A 22,431-nucleotide genomic window follows, 5' to 3' on the forward strand; every position below is an offset into this window, starting at 1 on the left:
CCTCACTCAGTCATATGCACTGTACTGACACCTGTCCTCCCTCAGTCATATGCACTGTACTGACACCTGTCCTCCCTCAGTCATATGCACTGTACTGACACCTGTCCTCCCTCAGTCATATGCACTGTACTGACACCTGTCCTCCCTCAGTCATATGCACTGTACTGACACCTGTCCTCCCTCAGTCATATGCACTGTACTGACACCTGTCCTCCCTCAGTCATATGCACTGTACTGACACCTGTCCTCCCCTCAGTCATATGCACTGTACTGACACCTGTCCTCCCCTCAGTCATATGCACTGTACTGACACCTGTCCTCCCCTCAGTCATATGCACTGTACTGACACCTGTCCTCCCCTCAGTCATATGCACTGTACTGACACCTGTCCCCCCTCAGTCATATTCAGATCACATCACATCACATCACATCACACCACATCACACCACACCTCACCACACCACACCACACCTCACCACATCACATCACATCACACCACATCACATCACACCACATCACACCACCACACCACACCACACCACACCACACCACACCACACCACACCACACCACACCACACCTCACCACATCACACCACATCACACCACCACACCACATCACACCACACCACATCACATCACACCACACCACACCACACCACACCACACCACATCACATCACATCACAATTACAATCACCTCGAATAAAAGGAGCACTTTTTCTATAAATGGCCATCATGTAATTCACTTACATAATCTTCTTCCAGCATTTCTCCGAAAAATTCTTACCCTACTCAACCTATACCCAGGCATTTTCTCCTCAGTTTTGAAGGCCTCTCGAGGACCATCTTTTGACAAAAGTCTGGGGTGGGGGGGGGGGGCAACCCTAACCCTAACCCGTGGCCACGCCACTGTATTGGACTGAGAACCAGCCTCTGTATTTCTGCTGCTATTTACTGGAACATCAGTGTGGAACATCAGCAGCATCCGCCATTCAGGACGACGGAGGAGAAGTTTGTTTCCATCCAGGGTTGCTTTTCATCAAAATAAATAAATAAAACAAAATAAAATAAAACAGCCCTTTGAACGCTGTTCATCACCGTTCTGTGTGTTTGTCTGTTTGTCTTCTCCGCTGTGCTAAAGTGTCCTGACAATGTTTGTAACCCCCTCCATCAAACCCAGGTGTACGTGCAGCGTGTGAAGTGGCTTCTGCTAAAAAACAGAAGAAAAGAAAAAAGAGTGTAAGAGAATAATAAAACATCTAATAGTCAGTCTGTCAGATGTGCCCATCTTGTGTAAGGGAGAGCAAAATCGAGGTAAGCAGATCTGAATATGTAACATGGGGAGGCTGACACATCAAAGAGAGGAGAGACACGCAGGAGGGGGCGCCATCACGCACGCCTCGTCTCATTTGAATAAGTGGGGGGAATGGTTTCCACACCATCAGCTTCTCATGTGGGAGGAAGAGTACACAGCTCATTACTGATGAAGGCTGGCTTACAAATGGGCAGGAGGAAATATTAATGCTACGCTTCATCTCACCTCGGACAACAGACGCCTCGTGTCCGACAACACACACACCTGCACAGTTTAAACCAGGAAATGTCCATCTAACGAGCACGGATGACTAGACTCGCTAGCCCTGGGCTAACGGGTCTGACCCTTTAGTTGACTGGTTGGCGCAAAATGGTGCGGGAGACCCAGGTTCACTTCCCGGCTGCCCCCAAATTCACTACATTGGTGTCAGAAGTGGCCTGGCTGCTTGGGTACCGCCACAGCCGGGACGTGAACCCGTGTCTCCCACACCACGGGCGACTACGCTAACCAGTCAACTAAAGGGTCCGACCCGTTAGCCAAGGGCCAGCGAGTCTAGTTATCCGTGGTTGTTACACCCAGGCCTCATCCAGTGTGGAGTATGAAGTCTGTTTTATAAGAATATTCTGAATAAATCAAAACCATTTACAAAAGCTTTACATTGGTGCTCTCAAGAAGTGTAAATGTGCCCCTGTCCTGCTGACTGCTTTATAGTGACACTGTCCTGTAATTAAAGACTCGTTTATAGTCAAATTAACAATTTTCAAAATGTCTTTAAGTCTCCCCTCTGACAAACTTCCAAAATGAACTCCCATTACCGTCCTCTGCAAATTACAGGGTTCCTCCCCCAGGACTTTATCCTGGATATCCATGGCAGGCGTTGGTCACAGTATTCAGTATCAAGTGTCGGGGGAAGTCTCAATAGTCTCTAAACAGATTGTGTGAATGAAAACACTCCGATGCCCCCTCTCAACACAGCAACATCTATCCATTATCCAAACCCCTTATCCTGCTCTCAGGGTCGTGGGGATGCTGGAGCCCATCCCAGCAGTCATTGGGTGGCAGGCGGAGAGACACACTGGACAGGCCGCCAGACCATCACAGGGCCAACATACAAAATCAACAGACATTCACACCTAGGGACAATTTAGTACGGCCGAGTCACCTGACCTACACGTCTTTGGACTGTAGGAGGAAACCGGAGCCCCCAGAAGAAACCCACGCAGACTCGGGGAGAACATGCAAACTCCACATAGAGGATGACCCCCAAGGTTGGACTACCCCGGGGCTCGAACCCAGCACCTTCTTGCTGTGAGGCGACTGCGCTAACCACTACGCCACCGTGCCGACCCACACACAGAGAATCATATGATTTTATAATCTAACTTTACAATTTCCACAATCTCCAACATTTCCAGGACATTTGATCATTTGAACGGCGTTTTGTGTGACTGGAAAACTAGTCTATAAATTTCCAGGTTTTCCAGAACGTGTTGGAACACTGAATAACTCCAGGAGGTGATTGAGCAATCAGGATAGAGTAAATTTGTGTTACAGGTTCCCTAACAACACCTTTCTACCACTGACCTCTGCTCTGGTTTGATCCTCCAGCTGATCTACTGCTATCCATCATGAAGACTCCTCTCTGCTGCTATCCATCATGAAGACCCCTCTCTACTATCCATCATGAAGACTCCTCTCCGCTGCTCCATTTCGGAGGAAGAGGGACAGCTGCTGAGCACTGATTTGGAGGATTGCTGTGTCAGTCACAACTTCGCGGTGACCTGTAAATGAACCAAGGATTAACAGAACCAGTGTCACGGGGGAGGGGGAGGGGTCCACTTTAACATTTTCAGTACTACCCGTCTCAGCTCCACATCCGGATGAACTAGTTGAGCCACACGTGATCCAGCGGACACATTCCAGGTTTTTTCAAGTTTTATTGACAACTTTAGAGGCATTTGAAATAGTCCCTTATATTTTTTGCTACAGTAAATTTTGTCTTTAAACACGAGAAAATATAGTGAAATACTTTTTTTTCCTGGTAAGAGTGAAATGAACCCACCAGCGCTGTGACCACCATTTTAACTTCCATACGAACAACCAGTTTTCTAGTTCATCTTTTTCAAGTATATCGTCTCAAAAAAACAAAAACAAAACTAACAAAAAACCAAAATTCCAAACAGGAGACTCAACAGAGCCCACCAGAATAAGGACCGGGACAGATATTGCACCATAAGATGGCACGCACCACATGTAATAATACCTTGTCAGGATGGTTAACGACATGTACATCCAATACTTATACCAAATATTCACAAATAAAAATCCAAACCACAATCCCAAACACTGTATATACACACTGTGCTGAACGACACACAAAGGTTACAGATAACACAGACCTCGCTGGAGGAACAGCCGCCACATGGGCAGCGCCGCTCTCCGGTTGTACCATCGATAATAATAAACAGTGTTAACCGTATGGCTTCATGGACAAACTAAGAGACAACAAGGAAACAACGAACACCGTTCACTACTGAGAGGATAAGTGCAATGTGCATCAAGTTCACTCCTTTCTTCAAAGAAAGAAAGAAAGAGAAAGAGGGAGGCTGAGAGAGAGAGAAAAAGAGAAGAGAAAGAGACAAAAGAGAAGAAGAAAGAAAAAAGGACAGAGAAGAAAGAGAGAAAAAGAGAGCAAGAGAGAAAAGAGAAGAACAGAAAGAGAGAAGAAAGAGGAAAAAGAGAAGGAGAAAGAAGGAGAAAAAGGGAATGAGTTAAAGAGAAGAGGAGAAAAAGAGAAGAAAGACTAAGAGACAAAGAGAAGAAGAAAGATACAGAAAGAGACAAAAGAAGAAAGAGAAAGAGACAAAGAAGAAGAGAAAGATAAAAAAGAAGAAAGACAAAGAAAAATAGAAGAGGAGAAAAAGAGAAGAAGAAATAGAAAGACAGAAGAAAGAGACAGAGAGAAGAAGAAAGAGAAAGAGACAAAGAGAAGGAGAGAGAGCAAGCGAGGCTGGGCGGGTGGAGCGTAGTGGTAGGTTGATGGCAGTGGCTTTGGCCTTAGTTTTGGAACAGTCAGTAAACTAACTGCACGTTAAACGGCTGGTAAACTGACAGTACGTGTACAGTACTTGGACTCTGTCCTCTCTGAAAGTACTGGGGGGGGGGGGGTCAGATCATGTAGTTCTTCTTCAGGACCTCCAGATACTGCTGTGTGGCCCTGCTGACCGGGTCCAGCTCTGTTCCGGAGGCTGAGCCCACTGGGGAGACACGGGCCGAACCCACCTCCAGCTCTGCCATGGCTGAGGATCAGAGTGAGACCGGGGTTAGCCATGCAGAAGCATACTGAAATTACATTATGCATGTAATAATAAAAGTAGTAATGATAACACTAATCACAATGACTATGACAGCAATAACAACAAAAGTATTAACAATAGTATTTCAACTAGCAGTTGTAGTAACATGATGGCAGACGGCCAGAATAGTATTTCAACTAGCAGTTGAAATATTGAAGCCAGAATAGTATTTCAACTACCAGTTGTAGTAGCCACATGATGGCAGACAGTCAGACCACCTCGACATCATTCTATTTCTCCATTTGAAAAAACAGTTGCCTGAAATAAAGAGTGTGATTTTTGAGAAAAGCCACCAACCAATTTTTTTCTGAGTGATTAGTTTTTCATAGCATGAACATGAATTTTGAAGCAATAATTTCCCCGGACCTGGACTGGGGATGTTGTTGAGCAGCGGAAAGAACACTTTGAGGAGCTCCTGAACCTGACTAACACGTCCTCAGTGGAGGGGGTAGAGTCTGAAGACTCAAGGGAAGCCCCACCCATATCCCTGGCAGAGGTCTCTGAGGTAGTTAAAAAGCTCCTCGGTGGCAAGGCGCCGGGTGTGGATGAGATTCGCCCTGAGATGCTGAAGGCTCTGGACATTGTCTTGGTTGACACGCCTCTTCAGTGTCGCGTGGAGGTCGGGGACAGTACCTGTGGAGTGGCAGACTGGGGTGGTGGTTTCCATATTCAAAAAGGGGGACCAGAGGGTGCGCTCCAATTATCAGGGCATCACATTGCTCAGCCCCCCTGAGTAAGTCTACTCTAGAGTGCTTGAAAGGAGGCTTCGACTGATTGTCTAACCTCAGATCCAGGAGGAATAATGCGGATTCCATTCTGGCTGTGGAACAACGGACCAAATCTTTACCCTTGCGGAAGTGCGGAGGGGGGCATGGGAGTTTGACCAGCCAGTCTACATGTGTTTCGTGGACTTGGAGAAGGCTTACGACCATGTACCCTGGAGCACTCTGGGGTTACCGTGGGAGTATGGGGTACCGGGGCGGTTGCTACAAGCCATTCGATCCTTGTACAACCAAAGTGAGAGCTTTGTCCGCATTCCTGGCACAAAGTCAAACATGTTTTTGGTGGGTGTCGCACTCCACCAAGGTTGTCCCTTGTCTCCGATTCTGTTTGTGATATTCATGGACAGGATCTCAAGGTGCAGCCAAGGTGAGTGTGTCCGTTTTGGGAACCTCAGAATTTCATCTCTGCTCTTCGCAGATGATGTGGTTTTGTTGGCGTCATCAGAACGCGACCTCCGGCACGCACTGGGGGCAGTTTGCAGCTGAGTGTGAAATGGCCAGGATGAGAGTCAGCACCTCCCAGTCTGAGGCCATGGTTCTCTACTGGAAAATGGTGGATTGCTCCCTCTGGGTTGGGGCTGAGTTGTTGCCTAAAGTGAAGGAGTTCAAGTATCTCGGGGTCTTGTTCACGAGTGACGGTAGGATGGAGCGGGAGATTAACAAGCGGATTGGTGCAGCATCAGCAGTAATGCAGACATTGTACTGGACCGTTGTGGTGAAGAGGGAGCTGAGCCGGGAGGCAAAGCTCTCAATTTACCAGTCAATCTTCATTCCAATCCTCACCTATGGTCATGAGCTTTGGGTAGTGACCGAAACGATGAGATCACAGATACAACCGGCTGCAATGAGTTTCCTCCATAGGGTGTCTGGGCTCAGCCTTAGAGATAGGGTGAGGAGCTCGGACATCCGGGGGGAGCTCGAAGTAGAGCCGCTGCTCCTTCGCATCGAAAGGAGCCAGTTGAGATGGTTCGGGCATCTGATTAGGATGCCTCCTGGGCGCCTTCCTTTGGAGGTTTACCAGGCACAGCCAACTGGGAGGAGACCCCAGGGTAGACCCAGAACACGCTGGAGGGACTACATGTCCAATCTGGCCTGGGAACGCCTTGGGATCCCCCAGGAGGAGCTGGAGGGCGTTGCTAGGGAGAGGGACATCTGGAGTGCCCTATTTAGCTTGCTGCCACCGCGACCCGATCCCGGAAAAGCGGCTGAAGATGAGATGAGAATTTCATCACAAGGGACTTTTTTACCCCCCCCAATTGTATCCAGCCAATTACCCCACTCTTCTGAGCCGTCCCGGTCACTGCTCCACCCCCTCTGCCGATCCGGGGAGGGCTGCAGACTACCACATGCCTCCTCCAATACATGTGGAGTCACCAGCCACTTCTTTTCACCTGACAGTGAGGAGTTTCACTAGGCGATGTCGCCAGGGGGACATAGCACGTGGGAGGATCATGCTATTCCCCCCAGTTCCCCCTCCCCCTGAACAGGTGCCTAGACCGACCACAGGAGGCGCTAGTGCAGTGACTAGGACACATACCGACATCCGGCTTCCCACCCGCAGACACGGCCAATTGTGTCTGTAGGGACGCCCGACCAAGCTGGAGGTAACACGGGGACTCGAACTGGCAATCCCTGTGTTGGTAGGCAATGGAATAGACCGCTACGCCACCCTGACGCCCCACAAGGGACTTTTTGCTAACAAGATGCTAATCAAGTGACTTAGCAACTTGGTTGTTTCAAATGGGAAAACATAATTGGAATTTGGCAAGTGATCCATCCGTCCATCTTGTGGCTAATTTCGTCCAACGAAAGGATGAGATGGCCGGCTCACTTGACAATAATCATAATAATGACAAGAGTCTACTACACAGCCTGGATGTTTGTGATGAGGGGAGCCTCAGCGCTGTCTCACCGTGGTCTAACTCCTTCGTTATAGCGCTCTGCAGTTCAGTCTGCATCTGAGGAAGAAGCAGAGACATACGAGCTCAAACCTCCATGAATTGTTTTCTTTTTTTTAAAGGTACACTACACAGCAAAGTGTCCAAGTTGAACAGGGAAGGAGGAAGGAGGCGTGGTAGCGATGAGAGCGTCACACAACACACCACGGTAGATGGACAGATGCCATGTCAGCCACTCAAATGAACACTGTGAAAAATGAACTCTACATCAAAAATGTGCACCACAACACACGAACTCTGCTTCAGTGGACTTTCTACAGACCGGTTGTGGTTGCTGGTTGGTGGTACGGTCAGGAAGGTCGCTCGCATACATTTTTCAATTTTGGATGATTGAATCTATACAGAAAAGCTATTTATTTATTTCAACAAATTTTTTTGGGCAAGTTTTCCCCTTTTTTCTCCCCAATTGTACCCAGCCAAATACCCCAATCTTCCGAGTCGTCCCGGTCGCTGCTCAACCCCCTCTGCCGATCCGGGGAGGGCTGCAGACTACCACATGCCTCCTCCAATACATGTGGAGTTGCCCGCCAGCCGCTTCTTTTCACCTGACAGTGAGGAGTTTCACCAGGGGGACATAGCGCGTGGGAGGATCACACTATTCTCCCAGTTCCCCCTCCCCCCTGAACAGGCACCCCGACCGATCAGAGGAGGCGCTAGTGCAGCGACCAGGACACATACCCACATCCAGCTTCCGACCCGCAGACACGGCCAATTGTGTCTGTAGGGACATCCGACCAAGCCGGGGACTCGAACCAATGATCACCCTGTTGGTAGCAACGGAACAGACCACCACACCACTCGGACGCCCCTCAACACTTTATTTTAACATGAGCTTGAGACACACATGAACAATACTAATCATTTTTTAAAAAGTCGAAGAATTTATTCAATATTTTAAACTAACCAAATGAGGAGAAATGTTCTTATTGAGGCCAGAATTACATCTTACATGCAATGATTTAGGGATTTTAGCCACACACACACACACACGCACGCACGCACGCACGCACACACACACACACACGGTAGAAGCTGCAGATGGAAAAGGTCCAGGTTTTATCATTTTCCAGTTCATCTGCCATTAGTATAAACTGAAAAAAACATTTCCAGCTCATATTTAGTTTCATTTACTTTCAGTTTTCTCATGTTCCCTTTATTCTTTGAAGTCCTAGAATGAAAGTTACATCCACCATCCCCCCCCCCCTTATTTTTCTCCCCAATTGTACTTGGCCAATTACTCCACTCTTCCGAGCCATCCTGGTCATTGCTCCACCTCCTCTGCTGATCCAGGGAGGGCTGCAGACTACCACATGCCTCCTTCGATACATGTGGAGTCACCAGCCGCTTCTTTTCACCTGACAGTGAGGAGTTTCACCAGGGGATGTTGTGCGTGGGAGGATCACACTATTCCCCCCAGTCCCCCTTCCCCCCCTGAACAGGCGCCCCAACCGACCAGAGGAGACGCTAGTGCAGTGACCAGGACACATACCCACATCCGGCTTCCCACCTGCAGACACCTGTAGGGACGCCCAAGCAAGCTGGAGGTAACATGGGGATTCAAACTGGCGATCCCCGTGTTGGTAGGCAACGGAATAGACCACCATTCCACCCAGACGCCCCTGTTCCCTCTATTCTTTTAAGTCCTAGAATGAAAGTTAGGTCCATCATTTTCATTGTAAGTAGGGGTGTAGTACTGGTGGTGCTTTATGGTCTCTATTGTACCAGAAAACCACGGCAGCGTGCAGAAAACCAGCTCGAAAGCAGAGACACCAGGAGGGACAATGTTTAGAGGAGTTCACCTTCATACAAATGTGCTTCAACTGCCCTATGTACATAAGCAGCCGTTATATGTAAGACTTAGGATTCCTATGTGTTATGTAGTTAAGACAAGATTTCCATTACATTTGGAGAATTTAACGGGACAGGTATGTGTCCTTTTCCAGAACTTAGCTCTAGCATTGAAAGCCAAATATTCTCCAGGTTTGTGTTTGGCCATAGGAGCCCTGTGGAGACTAGCAGCAGGGTCAAGGCAGTCGAGCAGGGGAGAGAAACAGCAGGCAGTCCGTCAGTTATTCACTCAACTAAACACAAACTACACACCTGGTCATGAGTCTGGCTGAAGAGAGGACAGGTGAGAGATGGACTTTTGAGACAGAAGCTGAAGCAGAGAGAAATAAAGGCAGAGAGAGGTTAAAGGTTAAAAGTTCAGCTAGAAGACAGACCAGGCTCAAGAAGAAGAGAAGGGATGAGAGTAAAGAAAACCAGAGCAGGAGAGGGAAGATGTTCCCAGTCTCCGACGTGAAAATAGAAAAGACAGACAACCATTCAGAGAGCTTTTTACAGGCCTTTACATCAGTTTTATGAATCTGCTTCATTTACATGAAGTAAAGTCTAATGAATCAAATAGACGATATAATAGGGACTGACCTACTAATCACTGTAGACGTTAAGGTAGTGTCATGTACTGCAAATATACGGAAAGTTCTACCTTTAAACAAACAGCCACTGGTTTCATTAACACCACTGACAACAAGATTATGAGGTGAAAATGTCCCAAAGTAAACTAATTGGTCTACATGGAGAGTCATATTCTTCTTCTGTAAATTCCATCTGTGTTTGTTTGTTTGTGCGTGTGTGCGCGTGTTGCTGACCTTGGCCAGGTAGTCCTCCACCCTGCTGTTCTGACCCTCAGTCACGGGGCTGAGGAGGGGCAGTCCCAGGCTTAGGCTCCTGCTCAGTGGCCCCAGAGCAGCCCCGTAGGTCGGCGCCGACCCCAAGGAGCCAACATCCAGCGAGGGCCCTACCATGCTGCCGTTGGCGATGCTGCTGGCGATAAGGGACTTGCTGCGGTGCCGCTCGTTCAGCAGCTTGGCGTTGGCTTCGGCCAGCCGGGTGTTGGCTCTGAGGACAGAGGATAGATAGGGTTTACAGAGTTAATGATGGACTGTCAGGACCTATGCCATGTTCCAATCAACCTGGGAAGTGCTGACCACTCAATTAAAAAGGCTGTAGAAATCAGGCAGGACCGTGGGAAAAGATGTTTCTGTGGCACCTCTCACACAGATATCAACCCCTTCAGCTACACAAGTAAACCGGCAGGCATACAGATCAACTTAACCATTCATTCATTCATTCATCATCAGCCGCCTCTCTCGGGTCGGGTCGCGGTGGCAGCAAGCTAAGTAGGGCACTCAAGACGTCCCTCTCCCCAGCAACACCCTCTAGCTCCTCCTGAGGGATCCCAAGGCGTTCCCAGGCCAGATTGGACATGTAGTCCCTCCAGCGAGTTCTGGGTCTACCCCGAGGTCTCCTCCCAGTCATCCGTGCCTGGTAAACCTCAAAAGGAAGGTGCCCAGGAGGCATCCTAATCAGATGCCTGAACCACCTCAATTGGCTCCTTTCGACGCGAAGGAGCAGCGGCTCTACTTCGAGCTCCCTCTGGATGTCCAAGCTCCTCACCCTATCTCTAAGGCTGATGAGCCCAGACACCCTACGGAGGAAACTAATTTCAGCCGCTTGTATCCACGATCTCCCCCTTTCGGTCCCTACCCAAAGCTCATGAGCATAGGTGAGGATTGGAACGAAGATTGACTGGTAAATTAAGAGCCAATTAATTAAAGAACTAATTAACTTAACCAATCATGTTCAAAATTAAATTATTAACCTACTGCCAGACATGTGTTAAGACAAAGTCAAGATCACACAATGTTAGAAACTGAACTTCTTGTCATATGATGAAATTAAGCTGACGATAAAAGCAAGTTGTTCACAGGTTAGGCCTTTCGATCTGTGACATTATAGACTGTATCTTGTTAAAGCCAGGGATGAGAGGAACTCCAACACCTGTATTCTAGTTGGAATTCTGACCTCAAAGAGACATTTCAGTGCATTATTTCCTGGTAGGATGTGGGCAATCCTACCTTCCCAAAGTGAATGGAATGCAGCATAACTCAGCCTGTATCTACAGGTTCCCACCACAACGTACCTGCTGATCAGAGAAGGCCTATTCTGTACATTCAATATTCAAACCATTTGATGGAACGGTTTTTCTTAAAAATGTCAGGACTATTTTACTGAGGGGACCATTTGATGTTGTGTCCTGAATAATAGTAGACCAATCAAATACACTCAAAATGTGTCTTAGCACGTGGGTCATTTACCACGTAGTGAATAGCAGGTAGCTAATACAGACAGCACACACAATTACACCATTATAGTCGTTTATGAACTAAACAGATCTGGAACACTTCTAGACCACAAGATGCCTAGACCTCCATCCAGGAGCGTAACTCTATAGCATGCTAGACTAACGTATCCTTACCTTATAAGCAGACTATGGGCCAGAAGAGAAGGAGAATCTGTTACTTAGTTACAAAAATTCAGGAATCTCCATACGCTTATCTATATCTGTGCACTGTACATCTCTGTCATCTGTACAGTGGGCAGGCGGGTCTCACCTCTCCAGTTTGGCAGCTAGGGACTTGCGGAGGCGGAGTTCCTCAGTATACAGTTCCTGGTAGCGCTCCAGCTCGCTGCGTGTGGATTCTCTCTGGTTCAGGCTGTCCTGCTGGGCAGTCCGGACCTGGCCCAGCTCCCCCTCCAGCTCCCGGATTCTCTGTTCTAGCTGGGAGCGCACATTGGTCTCATTGGCAGATTTAATTTGATCCAGTGCGTCCTGGGAAGCCGCCTGGGTCTGAGGGACATATCAGCCACATTTAATACTGTGTTCACTAGACACTGTCATCAAGGGTATCTTTAGATGTTTAAAGTACAAATTTAATGACTTTTGAATAGTTTTAATATCTCTAAAGGAAAAAAAAAGACAAGTCTCTCCAGTTTGGCAGCTGTTGAGTATACACTGTTGTTGGGGTCCCTACTGGGGCCCCTCAAGGCTCCATTTTCCATTTTGGGCCCCATCCTCTTTTCATTATATATTACAATACATTTACATTACAGGCATTTAGCTGACACTTTTATCCAAAGCGACTTACAATAACTGCATTTAACGTAGGAAATCAGGAGAACTACTAGTCATCAGAGGTCATATGCTGCCCTTGGGGTCCATTTTTAAGAAGCATTATATTCCTTTTCATTGTTTTGTTAATAATATACAAATGTATCTGCCTATAAAAACAAAAAGCAAAGATTCAATGCAGCCTTTGTTGAACTGTTTAAAAGATGTCAAAACGTGGATAGATTTAAACTTACTCAATCTTAATGGAAATAAGACTGAGATCGTAATGTTTTGACTACCTGATATATTGGATGACTCTGACGGTATTCTTGGCACTTGAGCTTCTTATATTCGATCAATGTTAAGAATCTTGGTGCGATTTTTGACAGCTCCTTCAAATTTGATAAACAGATTAGTTCAGTTGTCAAAACTAGCTTTTTTCAGTTAAACTTTTAACCAGGGCAAAGGCTTATCTCTCTCCCAAAGATTTCAAGAGAGTTATCCATGTTTTTATTACCTCTCAGTTTAGACTATTGTAATTTCTTTGTATGTGGGTGTAAAACAGTCATCTCTTCATCGCCTGCAGTTAGTACATAATGCAGCCACTTGTCTTCTAACTGGAAAAAGAACATGTGATCACATAACACCAGTATTGGCCTCCCTCCACTGGCTTCCTGTCTGTTTCACAATTGAATTTAAGATTTTTTTCACTTGTTTTTAAGGTTTTAAATGGGCTCGAGCCACACTATCTGGCAGAACTCCTGCATCATCATACTCCAGTCAGAGCACTGAGGTTGACCAATCAGAGACTCTTGGATGCTCCGAGATCCAGGCACAAAAATAGAGGCGACCAAGCCTTTGCAATGGCTGCTCCTAATCTCAGGAACAGCTTACCTATTCATATAAGAACTGACCCTAGATCAGAACACACCCTAGAAAATTTTAAGTCGCTGCTGAAGACTCACCTCTTCTCATTGGCTTTCAATTTGAGTTGAGCTTGACACTTTGACTTCCCTTTCTATTGTGCCGGAAATTATTGTATTATTATGTTTATTGTTTTCTTTTATTCTTAACTGTTATTTACATTTATTTTCGATTATTTGGCATTTTAAGCCTGTTTAAGCCTGCACTTTGGTAAACTGTGGTTGTTTTAATTGTGCTATACAAATAATATTTGACTTGACCAAGTAAAAAGCGGACTTAGAACTACACAAATAAACTTGACTACAGGCTTACATAGTCCATCCATTATCCAAACCGCTTATCCTGCTCTCAGGGTCGTGGGGATTCTGGAGCCTATCCCAGCAGTCATTGGGCGGTAGGCGGGGAGACACCCTGGAAAGGCCACCCGGCCATCACAGGGCAAGGCTTACATAGTATTTTTAATAATTATAAAAGACACATGAAATAAAGAATGATTGGTTTTTTTTACAACCTGGGTTTTATTTTTGTAGGTTTTTCCATCGTGCATATCAGTAATGATGTTTTATCTAGCTGCTTTATTTTGGAGCTCTTGGACACAGGGCCAGAGTTTTACAATGGCATCTTATGGGACCATGAAACATGAGTGTCATACATGTTTCAACAAGTCCAATTGAACTATATTTAAACCACATATTTGGATGTGAAAACTAAAATACAAATTGTAAGTAATTACCAAAAATATTCAATATCACCAATGATAAGTAACATTAGTGAGCTACTTTCTGGTTAAATTTTCAGGAATTAGCAGCCTATACTTAGACCTTGTTCAGACTGCAGGCAAATTGGATTTGTTTCTCAAATCAGATCTTTAAGACAGACTGTCTGCACTGTTATCTGCAAGTGATCAGATCGGATTTGTGTGTTCAGACATCACCAGCCGATCTGCATGGGTTGCTGCGGTAACGACGTAGGTGTGAGTAACTACGTACGCAGTTTACCAACACGGAAGCATGAGAAATGGAGATCCATCATCTCGCCCTCCAAACAGTTGCGCCGTCAAGTTGTAATGCAGAACTCCTCCGTCACACCAGACAAACTCAGCGACAGAGGAGGCTGGTATACATTGTGACGTTCCATGCTGCAGTTATGGCAGGCACTCTGGATTTGACGTTGTCGCTGTGTGTCGTGTTGCAAGTGACGCAAAAGACAGTTTGAGATCCGATTTGGGCGGCCAGACCATCTAGACTGAGACGCATCTGTAGAAATCTGATTGGAATCACATTTCAAACCACCTCCCCATGTGGTTTAGATCAGATTTGTTCATACTTTCGAAAATCAATCTGGATACACCAAAAAATGGATTTGGGCTAATAGACTGAACAAGGCGATAGTGTAGGTAGTAATAATCATCCATAAACTACTCGGCCAAAACAATAGAGAAGTCATAGATAATGGACAATCATGGAAACAGTTGGAGACACTGGGGGGGGGGGGCGTTGTTGTTTAAAGGACAGGTTTATGACTCCTGCTCAGCTGTCTCATAAGACACCGCTGTAAAGCTGAGTCCAGCGGTGATCCCGTTCTAAAATCCACTAAATGAAGCTGGTGAATAAAATATCATAATCAAAATACCAGATGGCAAAATCTACAAAAATAATATCCAGGCTGTAAGTAAAAAAAACAAAAAAACAATAAAAACCCAGAATTTTGTTTTAAAAGCAAAACAAAAGGAAAGAACCTTTTGATTAGCGCCCCCTACCTGCAGGAAGAGGTTGACCTCCTCCAGTTTTTGTCGGATCTCCTTGCGTGCTCTCTCCTCGGCATCACGGCGGTACTGCTCCAACTGGCTCTGGTCCACCAGGCCCACCTCCACCTGGCGCCGCAGCCCTGACACTTCCTCCTCCAGCTGCCTCTTGGTCCTTTCCAACCGCTCGTTGCTTCGGCTCAGGCTTCTCTGGGCCACCAGCTGCTCCTTCAGCTCGCCGTTCACTTTCTCCAGCTTCTGGCAGCGAAACACCTCCTTCTCCAGCTGCACCTGCAGCTCCTCCACCTGGGGGGCAGAAGAAGCGGACAGCCCAAAAACGTTCGGTCTACGCCTTTTGTGTCCATCACAGACCCCCTTTGACAAAAACCTGGTTGTGTACATGTTGTCAGGCTAAAATGTTTAAACAGAGAATGCAAAGCTGGGTTTAGAACTTGAGTGAGGACTTTATAAGCTCATTGTGGTGCATTTCGAGAAGGACATACTTTTTCTTTCATCCGTCCCAAGGAGACGTCCGCCAGGCTGTGCTTGGCCATCTCCATTCTCAGACTACTCATGGGAGAGCCCAACTCAGCACCACCGCTGTCCTGCTCCCGAAGTTTCTTCTTCGCAGTCTTCAACAGAGTACGGAGCCTAAGACACAGACACAAACATACACACACAAACACAAACAAAATGTTAACAGCAGAAACACATAAGGTCTTACGATTTGCCTCGGTGTGACGATAGTAGACTTTACAGTCGGGTGCAACTTTATGTCTATTCAATACTGGAAGACGGTGCGTCTGACCCACAATCCTGAGGACAAACCTAAGAACATTACACCCATCCAGATACAAGATAAATCAAACAACAAGCAACAAAATACACTTCTATGGCACTACATTTGCTCGGCTATATAGTAGGCTATGACATCAGCATGGAGGTGACCAGGAATCCCAAACCGCTTGGAAGAATAAAGACTGCCAACAATTACAAATGAAGGGTAAGTGTTTGTCTATAATACTCAGCAATAAAAGAAAAAAAAAGTCACATCCTTGCAGTAGAAACACAGAGATGGATATCAGGGTAAGCCAGGAAGGACTGCACTCTACCGGGTTCTACGTGGAGGTAAATAAGGTGGAGGTGGTACTGCCATTGGGTGTAGAGGGCTGAGGAGGAGGTAAAGGTGTCACCTGTACATTTCTTTTTGGAGCTCAGTGTTCCTCTTCATCTCCTGGTCAAGCCGTGTGTCCATCGCCTTCTTCTGCTCGGAAATCTTCTTGGCTTTCTTCCTCTCCAACTCCATCTAGAACACAGGACCACAAGCCTTCAAAACTCCATCTAGAACACAGGGCCACAAGCCTTCAAAACTCCATCCAGAACACAGGACCACACGTCTTCAAAAGCCTCTTGTTGCTTTGTATTTTTTTTTGTTGACCCCCCCCCCCTTTTCTCCCAATTGTACTTGGCCAATTATCCCACTCTTCCAAGCTGTTCCGGTCGCTGTGCCACCTCCTCTGCCAATCCGGGGAGGGCTGCAGACTACCACATGCCTCCTCCAATACATGTGGAGTCACCAGCCGCTTCTTTTCACCTGACAGTGAGGAGTTTCACCAGGGGGACGTAGCATGTGGGAGGATCATGCTATTCCCCCCCAGTTCCCCCTACCCCCCAGACTGCCACCCTGACCGACCAGAGGAGGCGCTATTGCAGCGACCAAGACACATGCCCACATCCGACTTCCCACCTGCAGACACGGCCAATTGTGTTTGTAGGGACGCCCGACCAAGCTGGAGGTAACACAGGGATTCGAACTGGCGATCCCCATGTTGGTAGGCAACGAAACAGACCACCATGCTACCCGGACACCCCGTTGGTTTGTATTTAAATCTAATTCAAAGGCACAGTTAACCTGCAAATATCAACCAAAGCTGTGTCGTGCTACTCATGGTGACACGAATAAACTTCAGTTCATTCACTTAACTGCTGTTCTATTAGAGATGTTCCATACTGAGATTTTCTGTTATTATCTTATTCTTCATTTGCACTTTGTTCTTTGTGCCTAAATGCTACCAAGTCTTCATTGATAATCATACCCACGGGCCACATTTAGATCACCTGGTACAAGTGACCCAATTCCAATTATTTATGGCGCTTACAACACAAGTAATTGCCATAAAGCTAAGTTTGAGTCTGACAGGACGCAGGTGCCAACAGGCAGTGCACAGAGGCAATGCATTGAGTGCATACAAGCAGATTTTTTTTCCTTTCTTTTTTTCCCTTTAGTTCATTAAGTGCAGAGGTGTTTGCAAAAGAGCTGGGTCTTTAGTCTTTTCTTAAAGATTGAGAAGGACTCAGCTGATCGAACAAAGTTTAGTAACTCATTCCACCACCTCGGAACTACAGCAGAAGAGTCTAGCTAACAACTTAAGGTCCTGTTGTGGTAGCACCAGGCACCTTTCACAGGCAGTGTAATGAGTGGTAGGGAGTATTGAACTGAATGAGGAAGTTCAGGTAAGGAGAGTACAGTGGATGCTTAGTTGGCAGCTGAGGACTGAGATGGTCAGGCTCAGAGAATTGGTTACTGATGGAAGAGACCATATCAGTAAAAAACGAGGCGAACATGTCTGCAGTGAGCAGACTGGAGGGCGGAGGAGGAGGCGGACTGAGGAGGGAGTTAAACGTAGAGAACATTCTCCGAGCATCTTTGGCACCACAGATCTTGCTGACAGCAAGTGGTCTTAGCAGTTTTTAAACTGGAGGAGAATGATGCTAGGAGACTCTGAGTCACTGAGGTCAGTGGGCTCTCTGGATGCAAGTTTGGATGTTAAAGGGCAGAGATGGTTAAGAGAGGAGGCTAGTGAGGAACAGAGTGTGTGAGGAACAGAGTGTGTCTGTAGCCTCATTGAAAGGGAGTGAGGGGAAGTCATTATGAGAGGTATGGTAGCCAAGACCTCATATGAAACTTGAGTCGGTGTGAGGGACCAGAAGTTGCGGTGGAAGGAGACCAATTGCACAGGAACGTGACGATGTTCCAGTAAGGAGGCCGTGAATTGAATAAAGAAGTGGTCAGACAGATGTAGGGAGGTGACAGTCACATTTGCTGTGGAGCAGATCCAAGTCAAAATCAGATCAAGAGTATTGCCCACTTTGTGTGTGGGAGGGGTGGAGAGACCTGTTTGAGGTCAAATGAAGAAAAGAAGTGACAGGAAGTCAAGCTGCTTGGGTTTTGCCAGTACGAATATTCATGTCTCCCATGACAACCAGTGGTGTGTCATCATCAGGAATGAATGAAAGTAACACATCTAGTTTGACTACAAAGTTCCCCAGTCGACACCCTGGTGGGCGGTATATGACAACCACAAACAGCAGAACAGTAACTCTGACTGTACGGTCACGGGAAGAGTTGTTGCTTAGTGGAGAAAGCTTAGTGAATTTCCAGTCTTTGGAAATGAGGACCCCTGTACTGCCTCCACGCCCAACAGAACAGGGTGTGTGTGAGAAAGTGGAGTCAACAGAGAGTGTGGCCGGTGTGGCACGTTCTTTTGGACAAATCCAGGTTTCGGTCAGGGCTAGTTCCTGAATGTCTGACAGGTTAGCAGGTGATTGGATAAATTCTGTTTTGTTTACTGCCGATTAGCAATTCCATAGGCCAACTGTGAAGGAGGAGTGAGTAGAGGAGGCTTTTCTGTGTGTAAAGATGTTCTTAGAGTTGCATTTTCTGCGACAGATGTAATTTTTCTGGAAAGCATTGGATGACAGGAATTTCTTTGTAGCACATGGTGAATCTATGCTGTCCCTGAGCACAGGCAGGCTACGTCAACAGATAGTAGAAAATAACTAACCAGTCGTTCTCCTTGCTCGGTGGACTCATACAGGTAGACTCGTAGGTCTACTCTGAGACACTCTTCATTTTGCTACCTTACAATGTTACATTAACTTCCCTGGGTCTTTTAACTTCCTTGTAAATTTTGAAATTTTGAGGTTGTATTTGTGATGGCTTTATCATCTCCTCTGTTGTGCGTACCCTATTTTACTTTATTTGTTCCAGTCCCTAAACAGTCCTATTATCCCTCACACCATTTCCTTCGAGGTAACTCTACAAACGACTATAACGAAGGCTCTTTGTTTGAAAAAGAAATGAAAAGTACAAGCTGTAAGGAGCTGGCCACCTGGCTGCTGAGCTCTCCCTTCTCCTTCTCCAGCTCGGCCAGGCGCAGGCCCAGCTTGGAGCGACTCTTCAGCTCCTCCTCCCATAGTGCCTGAGTGTCCAGCGCGGTGTGGGACAGCGCACTCTGTTTCTGCACCTGAACACCAGAGAGGAGAGACGGAGGACAGAGGCCAGTTCAGGAAGTTATCATACGATGAAAAAGGATGACGGTTCAGATTCATGACCAGAGGCAATCAAACCTTTAATGTCAACAACTTTGGCCCGCCTCACTCAATGAGCTCAGGCTAACACAATCTGTCCTCCTTTATAAACACTCTTAAATCTGTTTTATAGACTTTCATTTAAAATCCTATCATGTCTTATGATCTCGTTTTCACTGCTTTCATATGTCCCCCCCCCTCCCGTTTTCTCCCCCAATTGTACCTGGCCAATTAACCCACTCATCCAAGCCGTCCCGGTCTCTGCTCAACCCCCTCTGCCAATCCGAGGAGGGCTGCAGACTACCACATGCCTCCTCCGATACATGTGGAGTCGCCAGCCGCTTCTTTTCACCTGACAGTGAGGAGTTTCACCAGGGGTACGTAGCATGTGGGAGGATCACGCTGTTCCCAGTTCCCCCTCCTCCCCGAACAGGAGCCCCGACCGACCAGAGGAGGCGCTAGTGCAGTGACCAGGACACATACCCACATGCGGCTTCCCACCCGCAGACACGGCCAATTGTGTCTGTAGGGACGCCCGACCAAGCCGGAGAGAACACAGGGACTGGAACCTGCGATCCCCATGTTGGTAGGCAATGGAATAGACTGCCATATTTCCGTGATGGCAAACTGTACCGTGGTTCCAAGCGTTCAGTCAGGTGGTGGGGAAGCCCTAATTTTCAAAGACTGTCAGGGGTTGCTCATCCAGAACAAGTAATTGAAGAACCTTCTGCTATTTTTGTCACTTTAACACTATCACTGGGAAATTTCTCGCATCTTTGCAATGATAAGTTAATAAGATGGTTGTGTTATATTTTGCAGTGGTACCGCCACCTCACGAAACACTGGATTTGCAGATATTGCAAATAGCCATAGAACTTGTTGGCACAGCAAGAGTAAAATACCTCCAACCAGCTGACACATTGTTGTTAGCTCCCTCCATGCTATGACAGCTCTCCTTCGAGCAAAATGGCCAGGTCTACTGGCGCGCTGCTGATGAACAACATAGTACACGCACATAGTAGATGTGAACATAGAATAACACAGAATTAAATTGATCGGCCCCATTGTCACCAAAACCCATCCATCCATCCATCCATCCATTATCTGAACTGCTTATCCTGCTCTCAGGGTCGCGGGGATGCTGGAGCCTATCCCAGCAGACAGTGGGCGGCAGTTAGGAGACACCCTGGACAGGCCGCTAGGCCATCACACAGGGTTAACACACACACACACACACATTCATTCCTAGGGACAATTTAGTACTGCCAATTCACCTGACTTACATGTCTTTGGACTGTAACCAACACCCAATCCAGCTATTTGAGTCAGTATTGAACTAATATCCGACATCAGCATCGGACTGGTGCATCCCTAGTTTTAAGAATAAAATCTCCCTGAGACTAAAGTCCATCCATCCATCCATCCATTATCTGAACCGCTTATCCTGCTCTCAGGGTTGCGGGGATGCTGGAGCCTATCTCAGCAGTCATTGGGCGGCAGGCGGGGAGACACCCTGGACAGGCCGCCAGACCATCACACTGGGTCAACACACACACACACACACACACACACACACACACACACACACACACACACACACACACACACACACACACACCTAGGGGCAATTTAGTACAGCTGATTCACCTGACCTACATGTCTTTGGCCTGTGGGAGGAAACCGGAGCACCCGGAGGAAACCCACGCAGACACGGGGAGAACATGTGAAATCCACACAGAGGACGACCCGGGACGACCCTCAAGGTAGGACAACCCCGGGGCTTGAACCCAGAACCTTCTTGCAGTGAGGTGACCGCGCTAACCACTGCGCCACCATGCCGCCCAATACTCTAAAGCAGGGTGGGTAATCTTATCCAGAAAGGGCCAGTGTGGGTGCAGGTCTTGGTCCCAACCAAGAAGTTACACAACTGTGTCTCCTAATCAAGTTCCTCAGGAAAGACTCTACTAGTTGATTAGTGAGATCAGGTGTGTAACTGCTTGGTTGGAACAAAAACCTTCACCCACACTGGCCCTTTTTGGATAAGATTGCCCACCCCTGCTCTGTCTAAAGTTACGTGTCGACTGTACTCTAAAGTCAGTTAGACAAATTCCAAAAACTAAAGAAGAAGAAGAAGAGACGAAGACCAGAAATCTGCAGAACTAAGAGTTTTGTCATTGGAGAAATGTGAACAAGTCACCAACCTCTCGACTTAGTTGGTCCTCCAAACTCATCTTCGTGCCCTGAAGGTTGGTCACCAAGTCCTCCAGACGACTTCTGACCTAATGGGGGGGAGATGCGAAGAGATGTGAAGAACAGGTTTTACTCTCTTAGGGTTTAAAGCTTGGACCTTTCAGGGATATCTTTCATGCATCATGCAGCTGTAGACACGAAGGAACAGCAGGTGCCACAAACCTATGAAGAGAAACCATCACCAAGTACAACCAAAAGGGTTCTGAAGAGTTCAAAGATTATTTTTTCTCCTTTTTTTTTTTTTTAATTAACAGAGAGAAACTGCTTAGAAAACCAGAGGTCAACCACACAGAGATACTAAGCCTAACTCCAAAATACTAACCGCTCCTCCCGGTGAAGATTCAGTCAGCTGTGAAAAGATTAAACACTTTGTAATGTCTCTACAGTCAGTTTAATAATTTACGTCACACTACAGCACCTAAAACTGAAAGAGCACCATCAGATTGTAACAATTTGCTGGTTAAGCTGTCTGTGAAGCAGGTTAACTGAATGGGGGTTGTTTGGGTTGGTTCTCACTCACCAGGGCCGCCTCCTGCGCTCCCTTCTGAAGGATTTCAATCCTGTTGGACTGCTGCTTGGCTGCTGCCTCCAGCCTGGCGTTCTCTATCTCCAACCTGGAAGCAAGCCAACATATTACAACGTATCCGAGTCACCAATCTATGGAGACTGAACAAGAACGTGCAATTTAAGACCCTCTGACCATAGATATTTAAAATTATACATTTCTTTATACAAATCATTCATTTCTTCTAACCAACAGAGACAGGATGTACCGTT

General features: G+C 46.8%; 1 protein-coding gene across 1 annotated transcript in view; it reads right to left on the reverse strand.

The window, feature by feature from the left end:
• Positions 1-4,201: 4,201 nt before the first annotated feature.
• The window catches only part of si:ch211-272n13.3 (ankyrin repeat domain-containing protein 36C), a 51,939-nt gene continuing 33,709 nt past the window's right edge, over positions 4,202-22,431 (reverse strand). The window contains exons 35-44 of the mRNA XM_056281660.1: positions 22,175-22,268; positions 21,606-21,683; positions 19,206-19,340; positions 16,227-16,339; positions 15,537-15,684; positions 15,049-15,339; positions 11,869-12,104; positions 10,063-10,312; positions 7,366-7,411; positions 4,202-4,614 (exon numbers count right to left, since the gene is read on the reverse strand). Coding sequence (XP_056137635.1) covers positions 4,484-4,614; positions 7,366-7,411; positions 10,063-10,312; positions 11,869-12,104; positions 15,049-15,339; positions 15,537-15,684; positions 16,227-16,339; positions 19,206-19,340; positions 21,606-21,683; positions 22,175-22,268 — 1,522 coding nt within the window. The 3' untranslated portion in view covers positions 4,202-4,483. The remainder of the gene's footprint in view (positions 4,615-7,365; positions 7,412-10,062; positions 10,313-11,868; positions 12,105-15,048; positions 15,340-15,536; positions 15,685-16,226; positions 16,340-19,205; positions 19,341-21,605; positions 21,684-22,174; positions 22,269-22,431) is intronic.

The sequence above is a fragment of the Lampris incognitus genome, chromosome 6, assembly GCF_029633865.1.
Source record: "Lampris incognitus isolate fLamInc1 chromosome 6, fLamInc1.hap2, whole genome shotgun sequence".
In the NCBI taxonomy this organism is placed as follows: domain Eukaryota; kingdom Metazoa; phylum Chordata; class Actinopteri; order Lampriformes; family Lampridae; genus Lampris; species Lampris incognitus.